We start from the raw sequence: 11883 nt of genomic DNA on the forward strand, positions 1-11883 counted from the left end.
GGCCAAATCTCCTTTTGCCCTTAGGGCAAGCACAACTTAGTCACTAGGGTCAAGGGAAACTTCAAAGTCCAGCTTGACACACTGTCCACTAAGCAAAAAAGAAAACTTTTTTCTATGAGAGGCCAAATTCTGTCATCCTTGCAATGGCACTGAACACAGCTGCCAAGGCCAGTGTTTCATTTACTGTGATGTGAAATGTCACTAACCCTGATGTGTCATCTGCTAACATCTATAATATATGTTCCTTTGGGTAACTTAACAGAGTTCTCATCAGCTCGCTCTGATTTCTGCAGGAGCCTTGGATAGCATCACCAAGTATTTCCAGATGTCCCTGGAGGCAGAGGAGAGGGTCAATGCCTCCACTGTTCATCCTGATAGCGCCGTGGAGCTGTCAGCGCAAACGCGGCAGGAAGTGGAAGACTTAATCAATGAGAAGGAGGCCCAGTTCAAGGCTAAACAAGAGGAGCAGTCGCGCCTTTTGGATGAACTCGCTGGAAAGCTTCAGAGCCTGGATCTCTCTGAGGTGGCTGAGAAGGTACACAGCTGAGAATTGCTGGGATAAAACCCCTAGCAGAAATAGTCGTGTTTGTGACGGGTGGGGAGGAACTGTAGGGTGACAGTGTGAGATGTGCGGCTGGTTTGTGAAAAATGTACCTTGCTTGGTTGAGCAACCCCTCGATTTTGTGAGCTAGAACTGGGTTGTTTTACTGGTGGGCTCTGATACTACAGGCTTTCAAAGACCAGCCTTTCATGGTGGTTTTCCTCCTACTCCCCCCAGCTCCAACAGAGCACCTGTTTTTGCATCACCCCGTTCTAATCCAGTGTTCTTTGCTAAGGATGGAGTTCCCACACGCAGAAAAGTGTGGCAAATCTGCTGGGCTGAGAGCCATCCTCTTAAGCCTATCCCGAGTTCAGTGCTTGCTTTCCCTAGGCTCCCCTCTTCCCTGCTGCAGCTCCATCGGGTACACTCTGTGCCTGTGCTGCACCTGGCCAGGCTGAGCTTCTGCTCACACCCACGAGCCTCAGCATCACCCCAGGCTCATCCTCCTGCTTGAGCCAAAGCAGAACTTACAAGGAGCTGGAGTCAAAAGGGCATGTTCTCTGTTGAACGTGCCTGCTCATCTGTAAATATGATTAAGGATGGCTTTTTCTTGGGAGAGGCTGGGTGTTCCTTCAGTTTCTCTTGGAAGCTGGCCAGCTGCATTCAGTGAACAATCCCTGAACAACCCTGGGTGAAGGCAGGCTGCAGGGCACTGCTCATTAACTCCCCTAGGCAGGCCAGGCCTGTGGTAGAGAGCAAGTTCTTCACATGCTGATTGTCTCTTGTCCTTTACAACTAGTCATTCTTCCCACTCCCTCAGCCCTCCTTTTTTCTCTGTAGGGAAGAAAGAGACATCTTTTTGTTTAGTTTCCCTTCCCCTACATTCCTGCCCTGACTGTTCTTGAGGACTGAAGATCTTGGGTAGATGTTTATCAAAGCAGTAAATACTGAGTTGCTCGGAGGTGCAATCATCACACACACACACACACACACACACACACAGAATCTTTCTGCTTTCTAGCTACTGCTGGGTTACATGCCAAACAGGTAAGAGAGACTCATTTACACTTCACAGGAGACAGCTGCAGCTAACTTGGCTCAGCCCCTAGGTTTTCCCAGGGAGTATTTTGGCTGCAAAACCTGAGTTAGTGACTATCATTTGGCAAAAAGAGAGTGGGGGGGTGGGGCATGAAAAGATAAAAGAACCTCACAAGAACAGGGAATTTTCTGATTTTCCCTCTGGTTAAACCAACTCCCGTGTTATTTCATAACCAAACAATTGACCAAGTTGTGGATAATTCTCAGCACAATGTTGCTGATAGAAATACTTTCACTTCTTGAAAAAAGTTTACTCTCAAATATTGTGGTAGAATAGCATCCTACTCCATTCCCCATGCAGCCTAGCAATGGAGATCAGCCTGTGACTGCTTCCTTTGTCTCCTGTGTCCCTGCAGACGTGTGGCACTGCTCCGGGAGCCTCCTGTGCTGAGTCTGAGTGCGGAGGTTTGAACTGCCGAACGGAGGAAGGCAAGAAGAAGTGTGGAGGCCCCGGCTGTGATGGGCTGGTGACCGTAGCTCACAATGCCTGGCAGAAGGCTATGGATTTTGACAGAGACATCCTCAGTGCATTAGCAGAAGTTGAGCAACTCTCCAGAATGGTAATATGCCAAATCAATTGTTAAGATAGTACAGAAGAAAAAAAAAAAATCTGTATGTTGTAGCACAGACGCTAATTGACAAAGTACGTGCTGGGTTTCTGCAGAAAATACTTCTTTTGAGTTGTGTAACTTCATTATGCTTATAAATATCTTCAGAAAAGGGAGCTTGCTAAAGTGAAGCTTCATGGATAACTAAACATCAGCCTGAATTGTTTAAACTAGCGCTGGTGGTATGGATCAGGGCCAGCTTCCAAGTGTTCTGTGAGTTTTATGAGAAAAAGCATTCCTTGTTACTGTTACTTCTGACTTCAGATGAATTGTTTTAAAACAACCCCTAAAGCATAAGGAGATAAGCAAGGAAGCCTTCCATTTTCCTCTCTTTAGGTTTCTGAGGCAAAACAGAGAGCAGATGAAGCAAAGCAAAATGCACAAGCAGTTTTGTTCAAAACCAATGCTACAAAAGAACAAGTGGACAGAAGCAATGAAGATCTGAGAAATCTTATTAAACAGATTAGAGACTTCCTAATGCGTAAGAACTTTATATTTTGATTATATTTTAATTCTGTGTTTGTGAAAACTAGCTTTACATCTGTATTATCTTCCAAGGGTTAGTGCAATGGTTGTCATCATTCCCCCCACCTCTCCTAGACAGACAGTGTGTATGATGAAATCTGGAAACATGAGAAAAACTAAGAGAAAACCAAGATAATAAGAAAGTGAGAGCAAACTGTGACATGTTCTTGTGCGCATTTCAGCTGAGGCTCTTGTACTGCTGTACTTTGACAAGTATGTCTGTAAGTTCTGGCCAGAAAGACAAAGCAGTATAAAAGGGGAAGGAAGTCAGAAACTGCATTTCTCTCTCTGTAAGAAAGCAGGTAAAGGTTAAACGAGAGCTTTGTTTGCCAGCAGCCCATTCCTTACCTGTTTGCTCAGGGCTGACTATGCTGCACATGAGCACAAACACATCTACGTGCAGCTGTTGGTTTTGTTCCCTGTGGGCTCAGGTTCCCCCCAGCTGAGCACCAAGATCTTCAAATGGCTTCCAAGAGGGCTGTGCCAGCAGGGCCTATACACCTGCTGGGCCTCTCCTGAGAAGGAAGTTTCACTTTGGGAAGTAGTTTTAACACCTTGATTTTCCATAAATCTCGGGGAGGAAGTTTGCCCATGATTTTCATTATTAAGGAAGCAGCTGAACAAGAGTTTGAGTGCTGAGACATGACAGAGGGAAGCTTTTACTCACATCTTTGACATTTGTGTCCATCTGCTAGAAGACAGCGCTGACCTGGATAGCATTGAGGCAGTGGCTAATGAAGTGCTGAACATGGAGATGCCAAGCACTCCCCAGCAGCTGCAGGCCCTGACAGAAGATATTCGTGAGCGTGTAGAAAGCCTTTCTGATGTTGAGGTCATTCTGCAGCAGAGTGCTGGAGACATTGCCAGAGCAGAAATGCTACTGGAGGAAGCTAAAAGAGCGAGGTATGCAGCCCTGTTTCATCTCATTGTATCAGAAAATGCAGTTTAACTTTCCCTGATGTAAATTTTCATTCCTTCTGTAAGGGGCAAAACCAGCCCATTGCAGCCTATGTTCTTTTTCCAGTTCCAAAGTAAGAGCATTTTTAGCATTAACAATCTTGCTCCACAGCAAAGGTGCAACAGATGTCAAAGTCACTGCAGATATGGTGAAAGCAGCGCTGGAAGAAGCTGAAAAAGCTCAAAATGCAGCTGAAAAAGCCATCAAACAAGCTGATGAAGATATTAAAGGAACTCAAGACCTGCTGACTTCAGTGAGTTCTTTATGAGTATTTCTTAGGATAATAGAAACAACACCAAGTCTGATGCTTAGAAATTGATGTAAGCCTGTCTAGGGAAAGCTCTTGGGTACTGCAAAGCAAAGGCTGCAGTTAAAATGCATCTAAACCATTCCCACCTTCACATCAACTTTGGAGTGAGTGGGACAGATGCTAGGGGACTATCTGCTCATGCACAAGCCCAACTAGACAACAACAACAAAAAAACCACCAAAAGGCTTTTCTCACCCCATTGGCACCAGCCAAGTTAAATGAGCAGGACTGTAGCCCTCCAACACAGCAGGTCTGACAAGACCCCTGGCAAGCCACACCTGTCAGCCACACTGGCTGTGTATTGTATGCTCAGTGTCATCCACACTGCAGCACCAGACTAAAATAAATAAATGCTGGATTGAAGTGCCAAGCGCCACAGTCTTGTCAGATAAAGTATTTGCAGACTTCATCTCAAAGCCCTCATGAGACCACAGTGCTAGCTGTACTTATGAAGCTTGGCCAGTTTAGAAGCTTCTCAAGTCCATTATCACATGATGGAGTCAAGTGTCTGAAATTTTGTCAGCAGATTAGTCAACTCTTGCATATATAATGCAATCAAGTACTTTTTGACCATGTTCCTTAATGCTTTTGCAGCCCCATATGTACCATTCTCAAGCACTGAGCTTTTTCACCCTGACTGCAATGGGACATTTTTTTGCAAACTAAAACACTGTTTTAAACTCAGATCTATGGACACAAACTAGTTAGTTGAGCAGGGTTTAAGGAGAAAGTTTAGTATGATATCCACTGTCTTTTGCAAGTCTAACTCTTGTTCTTCTTTCACTTAGATTGAATCTGAAAATGCAGCATCTGCAGAAACACTGAACAATGCTACCTTACGTCTGTTTGAGTTAGAGAAGAGTGTTGAAGACCTTAGGCAAAAGGCTGCTACAAATTCAGAGAATGTGGGAAATATAGAAGACAAAATAATTAGTGCAAAACAAAATGCTGAAGAAGTCAAAAAGGTGAGCTTGGGAACAATCCTAAAGGCAGCAAAACTCCCCCAGGTTTGGCTAAAATGAGATCAGTGAATACATGTGATCCGTCACACTTATTGTTCATATTCTGGGGGTAGAAAATACTCCAACATTTATGCTCTTACCAAAGATAGCTACTTTTTACTTTGGTATCAGATCCTGAGAGAGATGTATTGAGAAGTTTTCAGGTTCTGAAATAGCTGCAGGAAACCTGTCAGCCTTTCAGAGATAGGTTTCTATTCCTCAGCTTTACGAGCTGTCACAGGAGAATTGGAAATTTCTCCCCACTTGCATAGAGTATTTATGATTCTATGACAATGATAGGTTCTGGACAAACAAACCAGAATTTGGCATATACAGAATCAAGCAACAGGAAAAATAATTATCTTAACATAAAACTGAAGTAATTGCTAAATATCAGATTTGCAAGATTTTCTCTGTGAACATATGGCATTACTCCCAATGTTTGCTACACACTTTTGTAATAGCAAAAGAATGTTCATTAACAAAACAATTGACCAATCTGCCAAAGGAAGTTTCATTGCTCCCATCTCTCGTTTCTAGTTAGTGTATCAATCTCCAGAGAGCCATTTTCTGACAGGAGAGCTGCATTATCCATCAACTCAACAATATCCAAACACTAAGTAGTATTTCAGGTGCTGTCAAGTAAACAAAAGAGAATTCCAGTGTAGCTATGGTTTGTTATCTTGCTCAATGGTTGAATTTAGTTGGGCCATAGGACTTCTTAATTTTAACCCCAGATTCTCAGCACAGCTGAGAAACCAACCTCATGCCTTTCCCAGCATTTTCACCAACACCAGCTGGGCAGCTAGTTCAGTTATTGTTGCTGACAGAGTAAGCAAGGGTATTCCTCCCCAGATGCAGCCACTCAGCCAGGAGCAGTGCCATGTGTAGCTTCCCAGCAGTTCTAGGGGCCATGGCTTCCATTAGTTACAGAACCCTGTTACTGAATCCCATAAACCTCTGCCAAGTGCCAGTATTGAAGCTGTAAAACAGCCACAGAGCTGCGAAAGAGCAACTGATGAGTCTTCATTGCAGCTCTTAGTCTTGGACAGGAAGTAGGAAATACCCTAGCCCTGTTTCTGCTTTTGTTAACTGAGCTCCCAGCTCAGTAGTCTCTCCTTGCACGCGGATTAGTAAAGGACAGAGGAGGAAATGCCAAGTCCCTGTGTTGGCTTTGTGTGAGCTCCATCTTGTGCTTGAATTCGGAACAGGTCCTCAACAACGAGCTGAGCGGCAAGTACAGAACCGTGGAAGAGCTCATTGCCAAGAAGACACAGGAGTCGGCCGAGGCCAGGAGGAAAGCAGGCGTGTTGCAAGATGAAGCTAGAGCCTTGTTGGCTCAAGCAAACAGCAAACTCCAGCTGCTCAAAGGTAAGGCTGTTCTGAGGAGGTAATTTAGCACCTTAGAACATGAACCAATATCACACTGTTAAACCAGCTATTCATCAGCAGAAGGGGAAAAGAAAAGGTACTTATTTGTTACTGAGACTTGATCTGCTTTCCTTATTCTTATGGACATAATACAGCTTTTTGAAGCAAAGATTTCTGTAGAATAAGCTGAAACTTACAGGTGAGACACAAACTTCTGGTGTGGCACCTCTCACTGCCCCCAGAACCACCACAGGGAAGGAATAAAACTGCTCAGGACAAGGACTCATCTGTTCCAGCAAGACCCCCCATCCCCCAACAGTACTCCCCTCACTCCACCCTGGAAAGCTCTTAAAACAAAAGCTAGTCAGGACACAGGACTTACAGTTTACATATTAATTAATCATTTACTGTTGACAAAGTTGATTGAACCAGGATGAGGCAGTCTGTCCCTTGCTACAAGAGACAGAATTAACTTTTCCTTCTGGTTTTGCCAGGCCAAGAACTCAGTCTTTCCCTGTTTGCTACTCCTGCACAGTTACTGTGACTTGCTGAGTAGATTTAGTCATCACAAGCCAAAACATTTCACTGTTCTGTAAACACGACATAGAGCAAAAAATGACAATTATTTTAACCCTCAGAATACAGTTTTGGATTTTCACCTTTGGAAAATAACTTCCTTGTTCCTTTACATCCCTATGTTAATGAAACAAAAAGGTGCCATTCCAGCCTTTGTTTATTTTTGTTTGTTTGTTTGGGTTTGGTTTTTTGCCCCAATCAGAGTATCTTCCACAATAGAAATAAATTTGAATAGTTTATCCATAGCTATAATGAATTACATGTATTAAAGCACTAGTAATTAAGCTATTTTTTTTTGCCTTCCTTTGCCTACAGATTTGGAAAATACATACGAAAACAATCAAAAAGTTCTGGAAGACAAAGCCAAGCAGTTGGTGGAGCTGGAAGAGACAGTTCGCTCCCTCTTACAGACAATCAGCCAAAAGGTTGCTGTTTATAGCACCTGCTTATAAACAGGAGTGGGAAATGCTTGTGTTCAGGATGGATTTTACAAGTATTATACTAGTTCTTTTTGACATTACACTAAGACCTGATGAGGTGAACAGGTTTTATATTGAACTTTAAAGCCACAGAACCAAAGAAAAGTAACTTTTTGATATTGAAAATAAACAGTACTTTTGTATCACTGTATGTACCTAGTATGACTTATTAAGTTCCTTCCTATTTTCAGTAGCTGCAATGGTACATCAGTTAGTCCTTTAGCGAGTTTTGTTCTTAAACTGGTTAGAGATCTAATAAAATCTTGGCTTGAACTATGTAATTCTAAAGAAGGGTTCCTATTACTATGAAATATAGTATGGTGACTCACACCAAATTACCAGAGAATGAAGAAATACCATCCACATGTAGTTAGTTACACCACAGTACTCAAAAAGAATTGTGTACCCCCCACTGTCATGTCACTGATTATGAAACACTTGAGATGTAGAGTGAAAACAGAGATCAGCACTGAAAGTATAAATGCCCCAAATTTATGTGATAAACCAAGCTTGGAATCACAAAATAAGCAGAGCTGGGGTGGATCCAACTCCTGACCCTGCACAGGACACACCAAGAGTCTCACCATGTGCCTGAGAGTACTGTCCAGACTCCTTAAATTCTGCCAGGTTGGTGCTGTGACCACTGCCCTGGGCTGGTGCCCTTCCCAGTGCCCACCCACCCTAATTATCCAACATCAGCCTCCCCTGACACAACTTCAGACCACTCCCTCAGCACTGGTCACCAGAGATCAGTGTCTGCCCTCCTCTTCCCCTCATGAGGAAGTTGTAACCGCAGTGAGGTCTCCCTTAAGTCTCCTTCAGGCTGAACAGAACAAGTGGCCCCAGCCACTCCTCATATGGCTTCTCCTCAAGGTCCTTCACCATCTTGGTTGCCCCTCCTTTAGATGCTCTCTAATAGTTGAATAGTTTTTATATTGTGGTGCCCAAAACTGCCCCAGCACTCGAGGTGCGGCCACCCCAGAGCAGAGCAGAGTGGGACAATCCCCTTCCTTGCCCAGCTGGCGATGCTGTGCCTGATGCCCCCATGGGTGGGTGGCCCTCCTGGCTGCCAGTGCACTGCTGACTCATGTTCAACTTTCCATCATCCAGGACCCCCAGGTCCCTTCCACAGCGTTGCTTTCCAGCCTCTCATTCCACAGTCTGTCCATACATCCAGGTGCAGAATCTGGCACTTTCCTTTGCTGAACTTTCAATGGTTGGTGATTGACCAGTTCTATAATTTGTCAAGGTCTCTATGCAGGGCCTCTCTGCCTTCGTAGGAAGTCAAACAGATGCTGCCTGTTTTGTATTATTTGCAAATTTGATTAGTATCCCTTCCTGTCCTGCCTCCAAGTCATTAATGAAGAGCACAGAGCTGAAGATGGAGCCCTGTGGAACTCCACTAGTGACAGGTCACCACTCTGATGCCACCCATAACCTTTTGATGTGTTTATCCAGCTGTGTGCTGGATAGCCTGTCCAGAAGGCTCTTCTGAGAGACAGTATCAAAAGCTTTGCTGAAATCCAAACTGGGTACACCAATTGGCTTCCCTTAACCAGCTATGAGGGTTATCATGTCATAAAAGGAAATCAGATTTGATAAGCAGGACTTTCCTCCCATGAAGGCATGGTGGCTGTGACCAATGGCTGCATTGTCTTTCAAGTGTTTTTTGACACCTCTCAGAATAAACTCCATAGCTCTATCAGGCATTAAAGTGAGATTGACAGGCCTCTGACTGCCAGTTTCTGGGGTCCCCCTTGTGCTTCATAGAAATCATGGACAACTTTCACCACTTTCCAGTCAGCTGAGAGCTCTCAAGAGTCCCAAGACTGCTCAAAAAAAAAACCAAAACAACAAAAAAAACCCCAAAAAACCCAAAACAAAACCCAAAAAACCAACAGGCATTTTGTGATGACAGCAGCAGCTCCCTGAGGATCCTTGGATGAATCCCATCAGGCCCCATAGATTTTGTAGGGATCCAGCTGCAGCTAGAGCACATCCTGCACATAGTCCTCCAGCTCAGGGCAGTGAGACCCCGTTGTTCCCTCATCTGTGTTGAAGACAGAGGCAAAGACCATATTAAACACCTCAGCCTTGTCCCTGATCCTGTTTGTGACATGACCATCCTCATTATTTAATGGGACAATGCTACGTCTTTTGCTATTAATATATTTGAAAAAACTCTTTATTATCCCCCACCACTCTGGCAACTTCAATTCCAGTTGAGCTTTGGCCACATGATTTTTCTCTCTACAGTGGCCAGCAGCATCTCTGTATTCTTCCTCTGGCACCTAACCATGCTTCCGCTGGGCACACATCTTCCTTTTTTCATCTTAATTCCAAGACAACATTCCTGTTCAGCCAAGCTTCACCTCTTTGACTTCCAACACTTGTGAAGTGCCTGTTCTTATGCCCTTAGGAGGTGATGTTTAAGAAGTGACCAGCACTGAGACACCTCAACACCGGAGACAGCATTTTCCCAGGGGACCTGACTAGTTCCCTGAGCAGCCTGAAGTTCTGCTCTCCTCCTGTCCACAGCTGAAGTTTTGCTGGCATTTTTCCTCCTGTCAACAGAGATTTTAAACTCAATCCCTTTATAGTTGCTGTGGTCAAGACAGCTACCACTCTCCACTTATGAGATGCACTCTGTTGACATGCAGTAGATCAAGGAGGCCATTTTTCGGAGTCATGTCCCTTAGAACTTGTCCCATAAAGTTGGCATCCAGTTGTTTAGGAATCTTCTGGCCCAGGTGTCATGTTACCAGTTAATTTCTTGCAAGCTGGAGTTCCCCATAAGGTCAAGGAGAGTTGATTTGGAAGTATCCCTTAGTTCCTCAAAGAATAATTCATCTGCATCATCATCCTGGCTGGGAAGTTTATAGTAGGCTCCCACAATATGCATTATTTGCATATTGTATAAATATATTGCATATATTTATCATCTGCATTATTTGTTTGCCCCTTGATTCTTACCCAGAGGCTCTTAATGGTGCCATTGCCAACATTCTATCCCTTCTATTACACACAGTGCCACCCCTCAGCCTCACCTATCCCTCCTGACCATCCAACAGGCATGCCACTAACAGGACTTACCCCACTTTGTTTCACTTACACCTATGATCCCTATTATCCCAATGATATCAAATCTATGGGACTGGGACAAAGCCTCGAGCTCCTCGTTGGTTCCTCATGCTGCATGCATTAGTGTAAAAACATCTGAGAATTAGGCCTTCCTGGGAAAGAACTACAGAAGTTCACAGGGCACATAATGTGAACAGTTGAGGAGCTGTATACAAACAGCTTTAAGAACAGCCTGTACTTAACACAAATGATGTGCAAGAGGAGCATCCAGTTCACCATGACTTCAGTTCAAAGTTACTGTAGTACAGTGTACCTTCACAGAGCTGTACAGTATGGCACAAACTGATTTACAGCTACAAACATTCATCAGCTACACAAATCAGCACCCAAAACTGCAATGTGTTTGCACATCCAAACTGTGAACTCTGACTCCAGGATTCTGTGTATGTTCTTTGACTAACATCATCAAAATCAGGACAAATATGGCAGGATACAGCACCACCTAAGCAAACTGAAGAACATTATGGTTAAATAAACAATTACCCCTAAGCTCCAGAGGTTACACACACAACAACAAAAAAAATCCTTTGAAGGAATTGATCATCACAACAGCATCATGTTCACAGTACACTCAGTAGCTTCTACAAAGTGCCAACTTGGCAGCACTCTGGCCTAAATGCCATGAGACCACTGACAAATTGCTCAGGAGCTCATTTTACTTTCACAGACACTTTTTTGTACACTTAACAAGAATGGGAATGACAGTGAGAGAAGTAACAAAAATAATTTTAAGGCCTTGACTTTTATTTTTAAATGTCTGGAAAACTATAGCCTCCAGTACAGACTTAGCAGTAGTACTGGTTGTAAGTTTCCCAGGCTTTTCAAACTTAATTTGACATAAAATGACACAGAAACTTTTGTAACTGATGCAATTCTGTAATGAATTGCAGTTAGGCTGCTACAAGTATTCAGGAGGTGGAGGGAGTGGACACAAAACTGTTACTCAAAGAGCAAGGCTTCTGGGAAGAACTTGCAAATCACATGATTAACACTTAACATTTACTTGCCTTAAGCTAGAAGTGATTCTGAAATACCAAGATCTATTGGAAGAATCAAGCTTTTCTTCCCTGTTGTCTCAGCTTTGCTTTCCATTCAGCAGCTTCCTACTAAGACCTGAAAGCAGATCCACATTAATTCACTAACCCAGCATACCCACGAATCAGATAATAATAATAATAAGCTTAATGAGGTATCATGGTTTAACCCCATCTACATTTAAAGCAGGAGTTAAGAAAATAAATCACAATGAAGAAGAGTATCTGGTGTTTTGCCAAT

General features: G+C 43.5%; 1 protein-coding gene across 1 annotated transcript in view; it reads left to right on the top strand.

The window, feature by feature from the left end:
- LOC131591917 (laminin subunit beta-1-like) overlaps positions 1–7748 on the top strand; it is a 42644-nt gene extending 34896 nt beyond the window's left edge. Inside the window, exons 26-33 of the mRNA XM_058863037.1 lie at positions 294–535; positions 1996–2199; positions 2584–2728; positions 3468–3675; positions 3842–3983; positions 4829–5005; positions 6253–6412; positions 7304–7748. Coding sequence (XP_058719020.1) covers positions 294–535; positions 1996–2199; positions 2584–2728; positions 3468–3675; positions 3842–3983; positions 4829–5005; positions 6253–6412; positions 7304–7440 — 1415 coding nt within the window. The 3' untranslated portion in view covers positions 7441–7748. The remainder of the gene's footprint in view (positions 1–293; positions 536–1995; positions 2200–2583; positions 2729–3467; positions 3676–3841; positions 3984–4828; positions 5006–6252; positions 6413–7303) is intronic.
- The last annotated feature ends 4135 nt before the right edge of the window (positions 7749–11883 follow it).

Source organism: Poecile atricapillus, chromosome W (assembly GCF_030490865.1).
Source record: "Poecile atricapillus isolate bPoeAtr1 chromosome W, bPoeAtr1.hap1, whole genome shotgun sequence".
Classification (NCBI taxonomy): Eukaryota; Metazoa; Chordata; class Aves; order Passeriformes; family Paridae; genus Poecile; species Poecile atricapillus.